This window comes from Elephas maximus, chromosome 19 (genome assembly GCF_024166365.1).
Source record: "Elephas maximus indicus isolate mEleMax1 chromosome 19, mEleMax1 primary haplotype, whole genome shotgun sequence".
Taxonomy (NCBI): Eukaryota; Metazoa; Chordata; class Mammalia; order Proboscidea; family Elephantidae; genus Elephas; species Elephas maximus.
Window position 1 is genome coordinate 12,533,415 of NC_064837.1, and position 17,922 is coordinate 12,551,336.

The 17,922-nt window shown below is 48.0% G+C and overlaps 1 protein-coding gene across 3 annotated transcripts; it reads left to right on the plus strand.

Annotated features, from left to right (window-relative positions):
• Window positions 1–757: 757 nt before the first annotated feature.
• Window positions 758–17,800, plus strand: CTC1 (CST telomere replication complex component 1). 3 transcript variants are annotated; one of them, XM_049860387.1, is made up of 23 exons: window positions 758–838; window positions 2,921–3,084; window positions 4,820–5,057; window positions 5,202–5,413; window positions 5,760–5,904; window positions 9,360–9,644; window positions 9,743–9,871; window positions 10,264–10,496; window positions 10,631–10,808; window positions 10,914–11,114; window positions 12,232–12,358; window positions 12,945–13,059; window positions 13,192–13,519; window positions 13,609–13,698; window positions 13,957–14,150; window positions 14,793–14,881; window positions 14,980–15,154; window positions 15,594–15,671; window positions 16,108–16,252; window positions 16,344–16,408; window positions 16,702–16,867; window positions 16,971–17,097; window positions 17,251–17,800. In XM_049860387.1, exons 1-23 carry the CDS (start codon window positions 803–805, stop codon window positions 17,388–17,390), a joined length of 3,660 nt encoding a protein of 1,219 aa, XP_049716344.1. In that variant the 5' UTR covers window positions 758–802; the 3' UTR covers window positions 17,391–17,800. The 3 variants fall into 3 exon arrangements, with proteins under 3 accessions (XP_049716344.1, XP_049716345.1, XP_049716347.1); XM_049860388.1 differs by lacking the exons at window positions 16,344–16,408; window positions 16,702–16,867; window positions 16,971–17,097; window positions 17,251–17,800 and having other exon boundaries at window positions 15,464–15,671; window positions 16,108–16,238; XM_049860390.1 differs by lacking the exons at window positions 15,594–15,671; window positions 16,108–16,252; window positions 16,344–16,408; ... (1 more) ...; window positions 16,971–17,097; window positions 17,251–17,800 and adding an exon at window positions 15,427–15,554.
• Window positions 17,801–17,922: the final 122 nt, after the last annotated feature.

A 17,922-nucleotide genomic window follows, 5' to 3' on the forward strand; every position in this document is an offset into this window, starting at 1 on the left:
TCACTGCCTACTAGGAAGAGCAAAGACTTTATTTAATTTATCCACAAATATCGATCAAGTTCTTATTTAGTGACAAGCAGCTCACAGGCCAGTGGGAAAAACAGTGAAACAAAGAACTACAGCAATGAGTTAAAGCCACAACACAAGTATGCGTGATGATGTGCTCTGGGTGCCCCAAGGAGGAAGCACTTCTCTCGGCTTGGCAAGATCAGGGGGATTGAAGGATGCTTAGCAGCTACCAATCAGGCCGGCTGTTTTGAGCTCCCACATCCTATCCTACCTAAAGACCTACATTGGGTGAGGAGACGAGGCAGAAGGCCAAAAGGCCCTAAAAATTAAAAAAAAAACAGAACAACCCATTGCCGTTGAATGGATTCCGACTTACAGTGTCCCTACAGAACAGAGTAGATCTGCCGCATAGGGTTTCCAAGGCTTTAAATCTTTCTGGGAGCAGACTGCCACATCTTTCCCTAAGGAAATCACCACCCTTTCGATTAGCAGCAGAGCACTTAACCACTGAGCCACCAGGGCTCCGTAAACCAAAAAAAAAAAAACAAATCCGTTTCCGTCGAGTCAATTCCGACTCATAGCAACGCTATAGGACAGAGCAGCACTGCTCCATAGAGCTTCCAAGGAAGGCCTGGTAAGAGGCCATAAACGGGGTTCTAACGATGCAGTGCTGGAGGCGGGAAGCAGCTAGAGGAGGAGCGGACGCGCCCCCAGTGACGTCACGGAGCGGCCTCCCGTGAGCCTTCGCGCCGGCGGCGGCTGGTGCACCTCCCAGAGGTGGAGTCTTGGGCGCATGATGGCGGCTCGTGGGGCTCGGGCTCCTACCTCCGTGAGTGTTGTTCTCCGTCCCTTGCCCGTTTTTTGTCTGTCCTGGATTTTCTTTCACCTCCTGTTCCCTTTGCTTTGCGGCTCTGGCCTCCCTGACTGCCCTGGCCATGCGGGGTGGGGGCCCTTGAGGCAGTTCGCGACTACCCTCCTCACGGGTTCTGCGTATGAGTGTATCGTATTCACGCGGCACCTGCTAAGAGCCTTCAGCCCTCATCAGTTCTCACTCTAGGGTTCAAGTGCTGCCAGGAAACCAGAAGCAGTCTAGTGGGGGAAACACAGGATACGGGTTCCTAGAGGAGACCCCTGATGCGGCCGTAGGGGCGTAAGGTAGGTGATAATCAGAAAAGCTTCTGAGACTCGAAGGGCGTGTAGGAGTTAGCAAGGCAACTAAGCGCTGAAAGTGGTTTCAAGAACAGGAGTCTTTGAAAACTCAAGAAGTTCAGTTGAGTGGTGGTGGAGCTGACGGTCTTGTAAGTCTTGCTGAACAGCGGCTCGAACCTGAGGATAACTGGGAGTTGTTGAAGGACCTTAAGCAGAAGAGATGAGATTTAGGTTTTAGTGTCCTGTCGTGGCAGTGTGGAGAGAGTGGGCTGGAGAATACCAGTTTGAAGGCTGTGGTTGAATTGAAGTGAGAGGTGATGGTGACCCCACCACATGGTTACGTTCCAGGAGTGAAGACAGAGTAAAAAGATATTAAGGAGATCGAATCTAAAGGACTTGGGGCATGCTTAGGAAAAGGAACGCCTTAGAGGGGAAAAACATCCAGGTCTTGGGGAAGAACAACTATTTGGTTGAGGGCGCTGTTTGCTAAGTTAGTGAACATCGGAAGAGAAGTGGGTATGTTTTTTTAATAATTTATATTTTTGTTGTTTTGGGAAAACACACAGCAAAACATGCACCAATTCAACAGTTTCTACCTGTACAATTCAGTGACACTGATTTTGTTCGAGTTGTGCAACCATTCTTATCCTCTTTTTTTGGAGTTGTTCCTCCTCCATTAACATAAACTCTGGCCCCTAAGGTTCCTGTTTAATCTTTTGAGTTGCTGTTGTAAATTTGATCATGTACAGTTTCTTTTTTTTAAAATCTAGAGTTATTTATATATAAATGGCACCTTTGTGTCCAGAGTCTGTGTCAAGTATATAAAGGTGGTCTATGTCTTCCTTAGGAAGCCCACATTTTAGTTGAAAAGACAGAACGGGAAACAAATCTGTGGAATTTGTGGGATGATATCATACATGGATTTAGTTTATGGCAATTCAAATATATAGTTAACTGACAAAATGGGAATAATTAACAATTATACTCTGCCTCTGCCCTTTTTATGTGTTGTCCATTATTGAGCACATTTACATGTACGTGTTACTATACAGTGGTATGTCCTAGTCTTTAAAGGATTTTTTCCAAGGGTGTTTTTGACCACTCTTCCTTTCAACTTGCTGGCTTAGAACCAGACCCCATGTACAGTGGGGAACAGCTGTACATGGTGATTATTGCTCTTAACAGAGGTATGTGCAAGGCGTTGTGAGAGCCCCAAGGAAAGAGCAGCTAATTCTGCCTGGGATGCGCAAAAGAAGGGTCCACAGAGGAATATACATACTAGCTGGGCATTTGGAGGATTGGCACAGGTTCCCACCAGCGTTCCTCAAGCACAGCCACGATCTGTGTGTAAGTGGCAGCTTGTGTGTTGCTGTGATGCCGTACAGGTTTCAGGAGAGCTTCCAGACTAAGACAGACTAGGAAGAAAGGCCTGGCGATCTACTTCTGAAAATCAGCCAGTGGAAACCCTGTGGATCACAGCAGTCCAATACCATTGTGCATGGGGTCGCCCTGAGTCGGAGGCCGACTTGACAGCAACTAACAGCAATGACAGGTTTGATAGGTAGAGAAAGACTCAGGATCAAAGCTGAATGGCCACATGTCTAAGGTGACTGTGTGATTGGACTAAGACTTTAAACTCCTTTACTTTTGGTCTTCATCTCACATGCCCTTCTGCTTTTTGCCCCCCTGTTACTCCTCCCAGATACTTTCTTTGTGGGCAGGACAGTCAGGGAGATATTTTAACCAGATTCACTTTCCACAGGAGCAATCCTGGCTTGAGGCTGCCCAGGCTTTCATCCAAGAGACCCTGTGTCCAGCTGGCAAGGAGTCCAGTGTCCAGTTGACTCAGCTGGTAATTGATTGTGTGAAGACAGCCTGGTTGTCCCAGGCAAGGAACCAGGGTTTTATACTGCCCCTCAGCTACAGGTAAGGCAAGGGGATGGGGTGCAGAGAAGGCTGAATTTGGGTTTTAAAAGGAAGTACCTTGTCTTAGTTCTCTAGTGCTGCTATAACAAAAATACCATAATTGATTGTCTCTAAGTAAAAGTCTGAATTCTGGGTACCAGTTCTGTGGGAATGCAGCCTCAACCCCCACTCCGCGGGGAAGGACCTTGGCTGTTTTTCAGCATCTGTTCCTTAGTTCCTTTGTGGTCTTCATGTAGCATGATATCTGTCTTCCCCCATGTCCGCTTGCTTAATCTGTTCTTTTATATCTCAAAAGAGTGATTTAAGACACACCCTACACTAATACTACCACATTACCATAACAAAGAAACCCATTCCCAAATGGGATTATGACCACAGGTATAGGGGCTAGGATTTACAACACATATTTTGGGGGGACACAGTTCAATATATAACATAACCTGTAGTTAGAAAAATGTGGAGTGAAAAGAATAAGGGAAACTTGCTAAGGGGAGGACAAGGTGGTCTAAACACACCCCCTTCTGCCAAACTCTCCCATTCTCCATCGAGCTGCTTTCCTCTTCCTAAAACGGTCTCCTAAATTGGCTTATATCATGAATAGAGAAAAGGAAAGGAAAAGAGGAGAAGAAGAGGGGAAAATAGAAAATTTGGACAAAGGGCTCTCAAAGGGGAGAGACAGATGGTATTATCTTCACTTTGTGTGTTAGGAAACTAATATACAGAGAGATTATATGACATCAAGTGCAGATAGTTGTATTTAAGAGGACCTGAGTTTAAGATCTTCTGAGGGTAGTTTTTTTTTTTAATACTACACTACCATTTCCTAAACTATTATAGGCCATGTTAAAAAGTGCCACAGAAAAGGATTCCACAGCCAGATGAGTTTGAGAGACATTGGATACCATAACCTTCACTAGGAGAGTCATAAAGCTCATTATCATATTGGAGAAGCCCTCCTCACGCAGTGTTTGAGAACTACAGCAAGCTACGGCTGCTAACCACAAGGTTGGCGGCTCAAATCCACCAGTTGCTCCTTGGAAACCTGAGGCGGCAGTTCTTCTCTGTCCTATAGGGTCTCTATGACTTGGAACTGACTCGATGGCAATGGGTTTTTGGATATAACGTTCTCTGTAACACACATTACAACTGATAGTGACACAGCAGTATTGCAACATTTTGTTTAAGAATTGCTGATCTAAACAGTCCCTTGATATTTGGAAACTCTTAATACCAACTCCCACCTCAGCCTCAGCTTTCCAGCCAGTCTCTAGTACTGCAATATTCTAGACTGGGCAGGAAACCTGGCTGGAGCCATTAGTCAAATGCCAGAGTGGCCCCTTTGAAGTTTTCTATGGAGATAAAAGCTGAGATGCTTTCAAGGTAGCTGTTTGTGGTATCGTTAACGTGTTCTCCCCACACACTTACATTCTCAGTCTCCTCTTGAATTCCTATTTCATTTTCTGGGGTCCTCTCCCTGCCTCCATTTTACTCAAGATACTATTCAACCCACAGTTTCTTCCTGCTTTCCCTAGGTACTACCTGGCCTTTGGACCTAGACCCCATTCTCATTTTCTTACGCCTCTAACCTCAGCTTCCCCAGCTTCAGCCAGCCAAACCAACTGATGTCCTGGTCCATGTTCCCCATCGACTTTTCCTTAGGGGATTTGTGGGTGTGGGGGTAACCTCTGAGGCTTAGACCTGGCTTTGTGGAACCCCTGCTTGCTTCGCTCTACAGCTTTGTCTCAGTGCAGGACCTCAGGACCTACCAGCGTCTCCCGTGCTGCAGCCATCTCTCCTGGAGCAGTAGTGCATACCAGGCTTGGGCCCAAGAGGCTGGACCAGGTGGGGCCCCCCTGCCCCGGGAGCGACTATTACTTTTAGGGACGCTAACAGATCTGTCGGGGGACTTGGAACAAGAGTGCAAGAATGGAAGCCTCTATGTGAGAGATAACACCGGTATCCTAGGCTGTGAGGTGAGTAGGAATGGGGGAGTCAGATGCCTCAGATCATAAAGAGGATGGTGTCTAGGGAGGAAGGCAGTGAAGTCCCAGGGAATAAAGATGGGGAAAGATTGGATGCTAGGGTCCCAGTTAACTGTTGACCTTGGTCTTTTCTAGCTCATAGATCTGGACCTTTCTTGGTTGGGCCATCTTTTCCTTTTCCCGAGTTGGAGTTACCTCCCTCCTGCCAGGTGGAATTCCTCAGGGGAAGGGCACTTGGAGCTGTGGGGTGCCCCCATGCCAGTGTTCCCCTTGACCGTCAGCCCTGGCCCTACCACACCTATCCCTGTCCTCTACCCGGAGATGGCTTCCCGCCTGCTCAGGCATAGGTAAGTTGTCCCCCTCTAAGGGTGGAAGGAGTGCTGTGAAACTTGGAAGATCCTGGTGGGTCAGAGGAACGAGAAAAAAAAGGGTATTAATAGTAATATAGATGGAATGTTCCAGATCAAGGGAACTATAGGACTTCTCAGAATGTTAAGAGCAAGGCTCTTCAAGAGAAATATGCCTTGTGTAAGGGCCAGAAGAGTTAGAAGGAGGTTTTGGGAATAACAGCTTTGGGCTGTGGAAGTTTGACATCACTGTCAGGTTATTCTTTGCATCAGAAGGGAAGACATTTGTAGGGAAGAGAGGAAGGTTAAAAATGATTTCTTCCCTCTCCCTTTTCTTCCTTCCTAGAAGCAAGTTCAGATTTGTACACCCAAACCTGGCTGGGAAGCTGGTTCGATTGAGTGCTCTGGTGAACAGTCACAGGAAAACTTACTTTGTACTGTCTCTTGGGAGTTCATCCCCAGCTGTCAGCCATGTGTCCATTGTCGTGCAGGTGAGGATTAGGGCTGATTCAGGGGTATGGAGGTGTGAAAGGGGTGTTAGAACTCTTCACGGGGAAGATAATATAATAGGGAGAACTACAAAGAAAAGAGGCCAGCTGGGGAAGGGGTTCCTTTCAGGAACCATGCCGCTGTTCTCTGTGAATAGAAGGTAGGGAACAGACTTCCCTGCTCTTCGATACGTTTGACTAGACAGCGTTTACATTGTGTATGACCTTTCGAAAATGGCCAGTATCGCTGTATTAGGTGGATGACCAAGAAAAATATTCATCTTCACAACATCAAGACATTGAATAATGTAATTTTTATTGTATTTTTTTGTATCTACTGATATAATTTTAAGTTGATTGATTTTTACCCTAACCATAGTTTTATGACTTACATAGTTATCGGAGTAATGTTTCAAAAGCATTCAAAACAAAGGGTGAAAAGGCTAACATGCATACAAAAAAGGAAACTGAAATTGATTAGCACTACAAGAGTTCTTAGCTCTGGGTGTGTGTGTGTCATAAGCTTGAGTAACAGTGATTAGAATGTAAAGGACCTAAAAATGTTAAATTTTTTTTTTAATGCTAAAAATAAAATGCATAGAAGTTCCCGAAATTTCTAATCTTGTTTTATTCTCCCCGAGTTAAGGAGGAGCTTATGTATTTTTCTTTGATATTAGAATGTTTTAAGTCTTCTAGAGACTGTTAGAACGTTCTTTGAAGGGCAAGGTTGCCTTATTCACGTATCATATATTAATGGAGAAATCTCTGAAATGCACTTGAGTTTCCGCAGATAGCCTAAAGTATGCTCAGTTTTTTGGGTAGTTTATAATCTTATTGTAGATTTTATGTCCGGTTTTATGAAATAGTAACACAAAACAGTATGTAAGTTCCAAGAGGCATGGTAGTTCGGAACTCCTGTAGCAGGTCAGCTAGAGTAGGCATCTTGATCTGTTCAGAGGCATGAGATTGATTAAGATAATGGCCCTTGTCCTCTGGGCCATCTGCTCTCGACCGGGTAAGTCTGTCAGCGATTACTGCCAGGATCGTAAGTGCTATAGGAAATATGTGCACATGCATGAGGCTCTCTGAGAGGGCTGGTTTGTTGATGGGCTGCTGAGAAGACAGGGTATTTGAGGCATGTTGCCCTGGTGACCCCAGTGAATCTTTCCTATCACAGAGGAGCTGAGGTCATCTCCTGAAAATGAGGGCCTGGATTCCGAGAAGAGGAGTAAAGCTTCAGTGTAACTGCTGTGCTAGGGAGCTGAGGATGAGAGATTGCCAAGCAGTGCTGGGCTCAGCTGGAGAGGGTCAGCATCCATGTTTGGCACTAGGGTGGCATGGGCCTGTCTTCCTCAAGCAGGGTTTTATCTTCAAAACGGATTTGAAGGAACAGAGTTGTAGTGATACGGTATTGGTAGGGTCAAGGCAAAGGGTAGGAAGTGGTGGTGAGGGCAGGATTCAGGGCTAGGCATTCAGACAGGAAGGGAAGGATCTCAGTGTCTGAATGAAGAAGGGGCCGAGATATTGGAGGTCTTAGTGGGAGATCAGAATGTAAGTTTAATGTGTGGAAGGGGAAGGGGTGGAGAGCAGAAGCACCAATACTCATTCGTTTGTTCAGTCAAACCATCATTAACTACTTGTTTTGTGTCAGTCACTTCTGTTGTTGTTAGTTACTGTTGACCTAACGACCCCACGTGTGCGAATAGCTGCTCTGTAGGGTTTTTAAGGCTGTGACCTTTCAGATCTTTCAGAAGCAGATACCCAGGCCTGTATTCTGAGGTGCTTCTGGGTAGGTTCAGACTGCCAACGTTTTGGGTGGTAGGTGAACACTTGTTATGGGTGAATCATGTCCCACCAAAATAATGTGTTGTAAATCATAACCCCTAACCCTGTAGCTGTAATCCCATTTGGGAATGGGTTGTCTTTGTTATGTTAATGAGGCAGTCTTAGTGTAGAGTGCATCTTAAGTCAGTCTCTCGAGATTTAAAAGAGCAGATTGAGCAAGCAACCAAGCAAGCAGAGATGAGGCAAGATAGGTGCCAGGCCACATGAGCTCTCCAGGGGACCAGGAAACAGCTGAAAAGAGAAAAGGACCTTCCTCCAGAGCTAACAGAGAGAACATCTTTCGCTAGTGGGCACCCTGAATTTGGACTTCTGGTCTCCTAAGCTGTGAGAAAATAAATTTGTCTGTCAAAGCCACCCACTTGTATTTCTGTCATAGCAGCACTAGATAACGCAGCGCTTCACTGTTTATGCCACCCACGGACATTAAGTAAGGTCCTAACAGTACCTTATGATGAGTTGTGAAGTACCAAGTCTGATTGGTGGTGCTCACTTGGTCTTAGAGTAGAAATAGAGGTCTATGAAGTTGTGCACAAGGGACTGTGAAGTTCAAATGTCTTGAGTCAACAGTGTGTTCTGAAGCCCCTGAGAATGGCAGCAGTGATATGTTACTCCCGGGGGAGGAGCACGCGCTGGAAGATTGGCGTATTTAAGAACAGCCTCGTCCTTAAAACTTTCTTCCTTCTGCTTAAATTTCTTCAGCAGCCTCCCTACAGTCTTCCTTCTCCAGCCTGTGCTACACCCCGCTATCAGATTTTTCTTTTCCTACTTTGATGTTTCTCATTTGTCTATAAAGTCTTCAGCGTGACCTTTCTGATTTTTGTCTTTGTCTCTTTTTTTCTCATCTTAGCTGTTCCTTCTCGTCTCCTGTAACTCCTCAAAACGCTTCCTCTTCTCCATCCTGGCCAGTGTTTTCACAGCCCCCAGATCATGTCTTGCTCATTCTGAGTATTTCTATGTTGTTGTCTCCTGTTCGATTCACCCTTCTTTCTTCTCTCCACTTAGACAAACCAGGACCCTGTTCAAGTTCCACTTCCTTCACTAGACCTTCCTGATCATTCCAATCCATCCACATCTTCCTTTCTCTGAAACCTTACCGAATATGTATTGTTTTTGACACTTGATCATATCTGACTCCGTGTTATGACTCAGCTTTGTACTTGTGTTTCCCAGTGGTTTGAAATATATTGGAGAAGAGGGAACGGTTTATTGTATTTCCCTTAACATCTGCCCCAGTACTGGATGCATACGTACTGGATACATATTGATTAATAAGTCAAGGTTGTTTGTATGTTAGGGCCTAGGGATGGGGAAATGACGAAAAGGGTGTGATTTTCTCAATGGAATATTTATGTATGTGGGGTAAATTCTAGGGATGGTTTATATCTTGGGAAAGGGGTTAGGAGGTACTTGGCATCTCTCTTGTGAGGGGAGAAATCCTGAAGGTTCTGTGGCTTAAGATTTACTTGGCAGACAGGGAAGATGAAGAGTCAGAGGACAGACTATGAGGAGCAGAATCTTTGAGGTCGAATCATGATGGAAAGGGCCTCTGGCAGAAGGACAGCGTCCATGGGAAGCTTCTCATGCACCCTCATGTCTCCCTTTGCATAAGCCAGGTCCCTGCCCAGCTGGTCTGGCACCATGCCCTTTGGCCTGGTCGGTCCTACGTGCTGACAGAGCTGCGAATGTCCGGGATCTGCGGTCACCGTTACCGTGTTTGGACGACCAGTCCCTCTTCCCAGCTGTTGCCACTGAAACCAGAATGTGTGCGGGAGCTGGAACTGGAGCTGGAAGGACCCCTCTTGGAGGCTGACCCCAAGCTACTCCCTGTGCCCATCAGCTCTCAGGACGGGACGGGGAAGAAAGGCCTCATCCGGAACTCCAGACTTCTGTCATATACAGTGAGCGTAATGGAGAGATCCTGGAACTCGAGAGGCAGGAAATGTGGATTTCCAAAGAGGAAGGAAATAATGATAACTGAACATTGTCCTCTCTGCAGGGAATGGTCACCAGTGTACTGAATGAGCCTGCTGGCCTCTATGAGCTGGATGGGCAGTTGGGGCTCTGTCTTGCCTACCAGCAATTCCATAGTTTCCGGCGGGTGGTGCGACCAGGAGCCTGTCTAGAGGTATGCAAGGGATCTGGGCTAGTGATAAGAAGAGGCCCACTAACAGCTTCTCACAGGAGGGCCTTCTAACTGGAGGAGGAGATGGCTGGAGCTGACATGCAGGTGTAGGGCCAAGATGATCCCAGGTGGCCTGGCAAGGGTCCTTAGCCACCCCTAGCTAGTAAGAGCCACCAGGCCTGCAGAAGGATGGAGGGGAGCATGTGGGAGATGAAGGCTCGTGGTGGGGGAGTGGGTTGTGATAGAAGGTGAAGCATGGAAGCTGGTAGGAAATAATAGCCTTTATAGAAATTGTATTTCTTTCTCTTGGAATCCAGGCGGCGGAAAACTCTGCCAGGGGGTCATTGAATTGGGGGCTTCACCTCTGCTTTTTCACTTTTTCTACTTTTCTTCAGCTCCAGGATGTTCACCTTCTCCAGTCAGTGGGTGGAGGAACAAAAAGGCCAGTGCTAGCCCCTTGCCTCGGTGGTGCCGTCCAAGTTCGAGGCTTCTCTCGTCAAAAGCCCAAGACTCAGTCATCCCACCAAGCCCATGGGGCCTCCTTGTATGAGCAGCTGGTATGGGAACATCAGTTAGGACTTCCCCTCTACCTGTGGGCTTCCAAGGCCCTGGAGGAGCTGGCCTGCAAGTGAGGAGGATGAGGGTCTGGCGTGGGAGTGGGACATTACCTGTGTAAGGGAAGCAGGATCCTTGAAGAGACAAGGACAATAGCCAGTAGCTTGGGTCTTTGGGGGAAGTGATGCAGCTTCTTTCCCTGGCCAGGCTGTGTCCCCATGTGCTGAGGCATCACCAGTTCCTGCAGCATTCCCGTCCTGGGAACCCCGGCCTGGGACTGCAACTCCTGGCTCCTACCCTGGATATTCTAGCTCTTCCAGACAGCCCCATTCGGAATGCACAGAAGGAGATCCTTGAAGAGCCTCATCACTGTCCCCTCCAGAAAGTATGATGACGTGGGAGAAAGATGAGTGGCCTAGCTAACACGTTGGAGGGGCTGCCTGGGGCACCTGTGGGACGCACAACCTGATTTCTCTTCTCTTCCTGTCAGTACATTCGGCTGCAGACTCCCTGCTCTTTCCCCACTCTGGCCACCCTGAAAGAGGAAGGGCAGTCCAGGGCCTGGGCCTCCTTTGACCCTAAGGCCCTTCTGCCCCTCCCAGAGGCTTCTCACCTACCCAGTTGCCAGCTCAATCATCGCCTGGCCTGGTCCTGGCTCCGCCTGCTGCCCTCTGCCTTCCACCCAGCCCAGGTAAGTGGGGCTCCATCAGTACGCCCTCTCTTCTATCCCCACCGCCACTCCCCTCGTTCAGGTTACTCTTGTGTCTTTTAACAATTGATTTTATCTGTTGTTGTGGCTGAGAATATACACAGCAAGAGGCATACACTAATTCAAGTTTCTACATGTACAATTCGGTGACACTGATTACATTCTTCAAGTTATACAACCATGCTCACTCTCCTTTTCTGAGTTGTCCTCCACAGTTAACATAAACTTATTACCCCCTAAGGCTCATGTCTAATCTTTCAGGTTGCTGTTGTCAATTTGATACCCTATAGATATATCTTAAAAGAGCAAAATGCTCAAGGCAGACGTTCTTTACTAGTTAAGCTAAACTATTGTTTGGTTTTAAGAAGACTTGAGGAAATATTTCTGGTTTAAAGATGATCTTGGCAGTAATTTCAGGCTTTCATCCAGCCTCCACAGCTCCAGAAAGACTGGGTTCCAGGATAATTTGAAAATCCATTTTGCATTTTCCCCCTTTTGATCAGGATTCTTCTATAGAATTTTTGATCAAAATGCTCAGTAACGGTAGCTGGGCACCATTAGGCTCTTCCGGTCTCATGGCAAAGGAGGCAGTTGTTCGTGGAGGCAATTAGCCACACATTTCATTTCCTCCTCCTGTTCCTGATATGTATTGTCATGTAACCTGCATTAGCCTTCCATCTCTACTGTCCAGTTTGTTCCTGGCCCCTTCCAGTTCATTCTCGCTGCAGCAGCTGGAGAGAGTTAGGGTAAAACGTAACTAGGACTATATAACTCTCTTGCTTAAATCCTCTCCGTGGTTCTCCCAGTGCATATAAAATAAAACCCACACTCCTTATTATGCCCTATGAGGTCCTTCGTGGTCTCCTGCGTCTGACCTCAATTTGTACCACTTTCTTTCCCACTACCAAGCGTGTAAGATGCAGCTGCGTTTTTTTAATGTCTATTTTTTTTTCACGTCTGTTCTTCCCACTTGAATATAAGTTCCTTGAGATCCGACCATGTCTTTTTTTTCACTTCATAGCTGTAATGTGTAACACAGTGCCTGGAACGTAGGAGATGCTCAGCATTTGTTTAATACTTGGTCTTCTTCTCCCTGCAGGTTTTAGTTGGGGTTCTGGTGGCTTCATCTCAAAAAGGTTGTCTGCAACTGCGGGACCAAAGTGGTTCCCTGCCCTGCCTTCCCCTGACCAAGCACTCAGAACCCATCACTGACCCTCGGCTCACAGGTTGGGAATTCAGAGGTGGAAGGAAGATGGTGGCAGTGTAGAGGTTCTTAGAAACTGGGAGCCTGGGAGGAAACATCTCCTGGGATTTACTAGAGTCGCTGAAGTAGCACACGTTGATCACCATCTTTTGGGAGAAGTTTGGGAGACCAGTACTGGCAGATGGAGAAAAGGACCAAGGGGATCCCTAGCCGGAACTGTAATTCCTAGCATACATTTCTCCCAGCATAGATCCTAACATTGCAAACCAGGATTTAAACTCCCATTTCCCATATTCTTAGTTTGGAAAAATAATGGTCTTATATGGACTTACTGGAATTTTTAAACAGAGAAACCCTGATTTAGCAACGGGCACTTCGGGGATCTGTGAGAAAGTAGGATCAAAGCTTTTCAGCCTAGAGGCTGCGTTGGACAAGCTGATGGAATGCTTTCTCCCTTGATCCGTCTAAGGCAGGGTCGGCTCCAGACCTGTGTGTTGTGTTAGGGGAGCAGCTCTGGCTAAGCAATTGAGCGGTCAGACCTGCAGGATGGTCTGCTGCACGGCCCGTCCTACAGTTCTCTTGCCAAAAAGAAAAATTTCTTCCTCTAGGCTGCCTGGTGCGGACAGAGAGGTTTCAGTTGATTGTAGAGAGGGATGTCAGAAGCAACTTTCCATCCTGGAGGGAGCTGAGTATGGCAGGCTTCATCCAGAAGCAGCAGGCGAGGTTGGCTCCTTTGGGTAGAGTCGGTACTCTGGGCCTCCGGGGCGAAGGGGAGGTACAAGGGGCGGAATGCTGAGGCTCAGAACATCCGGTGCTTGCATCGCTGAAAATGCCATTTCTTGTCTCTCCCAACAGAGTCTACGTCCAGTTCTTTCTGGATGATGCCCTGATCCTGTCTGTGCCCAGACCCTTCCTTCGCTCAGCCACCCCCTCAGGACATTCTCAGGCAGAACCCACCCACCCAGACGGACTCCACATGGGGCAAAGCCGGCTATTCTTGCTATACCACAAGGAGGCCCTGATCAAACGGAATTTTTGTGCCCCCCCAGGAGCCAGTCTGGAGGCACCCCAGCCCACTCTCAGTTTCCACGTGTCAGGGAGCTGGCTTGGGGGCACCCAGAGGAAGGAGGGGACTGGGTGGGGCCCATTGGAGCCTCAGGGAGATGAGAAGAAAAATCAGAAGGTAAACTGGGACTGCAGGGACCTGGGACCTGCCCTAATGTGTCCTGCTCCCGACTGGGACTCCCGGCTCCCTGCTCTTCCTCATCACAGGTTCTCCTCATCTTCCTTGGCTCTTCAGTCCGCTGGTTTGAGTTCTTGCACCCAGGGCAAGTGTACCGACTCGTGGCCCCAGGCCCCCTTGTGAGTGCCCTACTTCATCCTACTCTTCCTCAGAATGCTTTTTTGGCTTGAGGTTTGGAGATGGAGAGCCAGTGCCTGGTCATTCTCTAGGACTGCTAGAAGAAGGCTGGATGTAGAGAAAACAGAAGGCCTGTTTGTGTCTAGATCACTTCCTTCACCAGGCTCCAGAAAGCAAGCCAGCTTGGGTCATAGTATTTTATGACGTCCCCTCTGGACCGGAACACACTCAGAGACAGTCGTCTTCCCATTGCCTGACAGACACCAGCGTTGTTCAAGGAGGGCGGCTCATCCTGCATATCTCAGCGGCCTTTGGAGTTGGCGGGCTATGCATCCTGCCTCACTGTCCAGGATGAGTGGACCCTGGAGCTTGAGCGTTGCCAGGACATCCCAGATGTGTTGGGCATAGAGAAGGCACTGCCTGAATCCTCGATGACTGACTTCCTCAGTGGCAAGTAAATGTCAGGCCCCTCTAGCTAATTGTTTGCTCCCCCGCTCCTCAGCATGGTTGGGTTCGGTGAAAACCTTGTTCCCTGCTACCGCGTGTGTTTCTTTAATGTGGATCCACTCATAGAGGAATGATGTCAGTCTAAGATGGAAGTTGTGTTTCATACCTGGTTTTTCCCCAGCATGTTGGTTTTGGAGTGATCATGAGCAAGCTTTTTCACAATAAAAAAAAAAGAAAAAAAAAAAAAAAACCCACAAGGAAAATCTAAAGAAAGGCTTTCCTTTAGTGCAAGAAGTGGCTGGTTTATGGTATCGGGAATGACTATACATCGCTCGTGTAAGCTTCTTGGGGTAGCTTTCATCGAAGGAATGGCATGAGCCCAGGGCGTAATGATGGACTAACTCATTCTAGGTGTGAATTCAGGTAGAAATTTAACTGGGCTATAATTTTTCATCTGCCACGACCACGTTATTCCCATAAGCCCTGTTACATTTACTGGGACATTTGGCAGAGCATGAGGTTTTTCAGGCCCTGGTATATGGCGTGTTAGTGGGAATGCCTGTACTTCAGCTCCCTTTTTTAGCTTTTGACCTGATTCTATTTTGTGCCTTCTTATGCCTCCATTCTCGGTGCATTTCTGACCCTCCAGCTTCACAGATTCCTTGGTATCTTTCTCAGCTGAGATTTTGTCACGGACGCTTTGTGAGCCACTTCCAGCCCCTCTGTGGACAAAACCTGGTAATGACACCTCCTTTGGGGGGAGAAGGTGTGAAATAGAATGAGTAGGACCTTGTAGTCCTGACAGACACGGCTGACCCTCCCCTTTCCTTTCACAGGGAGCCCTGGAGCTGCGAGGAAGTGTGTGAAGCTGACCGTAGCTCTAGAGACTGCTGACTGTGGGTCTCTGCCTCACTTGTGCGTGTACATCGAGGACCCACACCTGCCTCCCCCACTAGGACTCCTTCCAGGAGCTCGAGTCTACTTTAAGCAGCTGGAGAAAAGGGTTTCCAGGTGAAGAGCTAGATGGGGTGACTGTCTCCTCTCTCTACAGATGTAATTCTTTTTTTTTTTTTTTAATTTTTAAAGTGTTTATTGTGGTGAAATATACGTAACAACATTTTTATGTATAAAATTCAGTGACATTAGCTGTAGTCACCATGTTGTGAAATGATCACCCGCGCAGTTCTGTTTCATGCTCACTCCCACTTAGCTAGCTGCAGTGAAACTTCTCTTTGATGCTGTTTTTGATCTGTTATTCTGACTTTAATCTCCTCCATCCCCAGGAGATGTTCTAGACCAGCCCTTCCCTTCTTCCTTCAGCTATGGTAGAGCCAGGGCGGGTCCTCAGGGGGAGTGGCCAAGCCTAGGACACGTGATCTCTGAAGCCCCAGCTTCTACCCCAGTCTGCCTTCTCTCCTCCTCCTCATCACTCCTCCTGCTCTGTGTGCAGATCCCACAATGTTTACTGCTGTTTCCGCTCGTCCACTTACGTGCAGGTCCTCAGCTTTCCCCCGGAGACCACCACCAGGTCAGTGTCCCGGGCCCTGATCCCTGACTTCACTGCTTTGCATCCACATTGCCTGCCTCTGGAATTTTTGCCCTATTTAATCTTCTCCAATCCCAGCTGGATGTGTTGAGTCAGGATTTCCTCTGCCCCAAGGAAAAAAATACCCAATACCTGTCATTTTACTCTGAAAGATTTAGTGCCTTAGTCCTTACCAGCTTTTCATTCTAAAATGGAAATATGGAGAGACCTCTTTCTTGGGTAACATCTTGGTTGTTCAAGCCTGAGAAATAATTGATGACTGTCGGAGATCAGGAATTCAAGATAGGGACCATAGAGGGTTCCAGGAGAGTGCTGGTACCCAGTGCTCTCCCTGTCCCTGTGCCTGTTAACTCCTTCCAGACCCACCCCGTTTTCAGAACCCCTTTGGCTGTTTCTTAACTCTTGTCTTTCTCTTTAGCCCCTCCTTGCCCCACATCTACCTGGCTGAACTTCTGCAGGGTCGCCAGGCCCCATTCCAGGCCACTGCCTCTTGTCATATCGTTTCTGTCTTCAGCCTTCAGCTTCTCTGGGTGTGTGCTCATTGTACCAGCCTCTGCCTCCAGGTACGTGAGGGGGCAGACTGAGCTGGGGGTGGGGTGCCAGAGGGCTGCGATGGGACTGCGAGGGTTTTTCCAACCACTTTCTTCATTCCAGGGAAGGTGTACTCATCAAGGCCCCACTTGCCCTACTCAGACATCTGTGAGCCAGGCCAACATCAGGTGAGAGCACAGGGTAGGCTTGCCTTGCACCGTTTACTTTCTGATTGATCGTCCGACTTGCTATACTTTAATAGGCTCTGCAAAAATGTGGACTATGTCTGTCTTGTTATCCTTATGCTAACATTATTCCTGGCTCATGGGGAATTGTGTAATAAATATTTGCTTAATGGATGAATGAATGATGGTAAGGTGAGCTAAAGACTGGCAACAGGGTAGGGAAGCATCTTAGGTCCAGGAGACTGGCCACCTGGGTTTGCTGTAGGCTCAGTCGTTTTTTCTCTCTCCTCCCCCAGGCTCCTGGTAGAAGATGGGACTGCTGAAGCTGTGGTGACCTGTAGGGACCATCATGTGGCAGCAGCTCTAGGGCTGTGTCCTACTGAGTGGACCTCCCTCCTAGAGTGTGTCCGAGTGCCAGGGAGAGTGGCCTTGCACTTTACAGGGCCTGGAGCCCAGCTTGAGGTAAGATGTGACTGGGAGGTGAGGGCTGAGACCCAGACTCCTGGGAGTTTGGTAGAGGGTTTAGGAGCTTGGGTTCTGATTAATTGTGAGTTTCCCTTTCTAGTCCTCAGCCAAGATTGATGAGCCCTTGACCCTCTTCCTCTGGACACTCTGTACCAGCCTGTCTGTCCTGCGCCCTATTTTGCTTTCTTTTGAGCTTGAGAGGAAACCCTCTAAGATCCTCCCACTAGGTAAGGGTGGTATTCGTGGGAGGCGGGCAGATAGCTGGCCTCCGAAGGAGGAGAGGGACAAGGGCCTGGGGATTTCTGGAGCTGCGGAGGAGAATGGTGGGTGACTAAAACCATATACACAGGGCATGTGTTTTTTCTCTCTTCCCATCTTAGAACCTCCCCGGCTGCAGCGTTTCCAGTGTGGAGACTTCCCGCTCCTGACTCGCGTGAATCCCAGGCTCCAACTGTCATGCCTCTCTATTCAGGAGCAAGAACACCCTAGCTCTCTGGGGGCCTTTGCTCCCTCCCATTAGCCTGGACCGCAAGGATGACCTGAAAGTTCTTCCTGCCTTGCTGGAAACCTTAAGGCCCAGGTCCTAGCTCTTCCTCTTTGTTGTTGCCCCTGCTTTCTCTGTGATTGAGCCAGTAGTCTAAATCATTGTGTTCACAAACTGCTACCTCACTGTAATTTCTCCTCATTGGTCCCAGACAAGGGACCTGGCATCCTGGAGCCAGCCTGCCTTGTGAGGGAAATTGTGGAAACAGACAAATCATGGTGCTACTGAGGTCAAGGTGTGTGTACTCACAGGTGGCCCTGAACACCTGGGTCCTGCCTTTGTGGCAGGTGCCAAAGAGACAAAAGACTTGCACTTTGTGGGGGTGCTGGTGACAGGCCCTTGGCCTGCAATAAAGCTCTGTAGTGGTATTTCTCACTTGTGTTCATTTCTGGGGTCCTAGGTTTCCTGGCCCATGGTTCATTGTCATTTTTACTCTTATTTGCCTCCAGTGCCTCCAGTGCTGAGAAGAGGTTTGGAAGAGAGGTGCAGTCCATACCCTCAAGAGCTT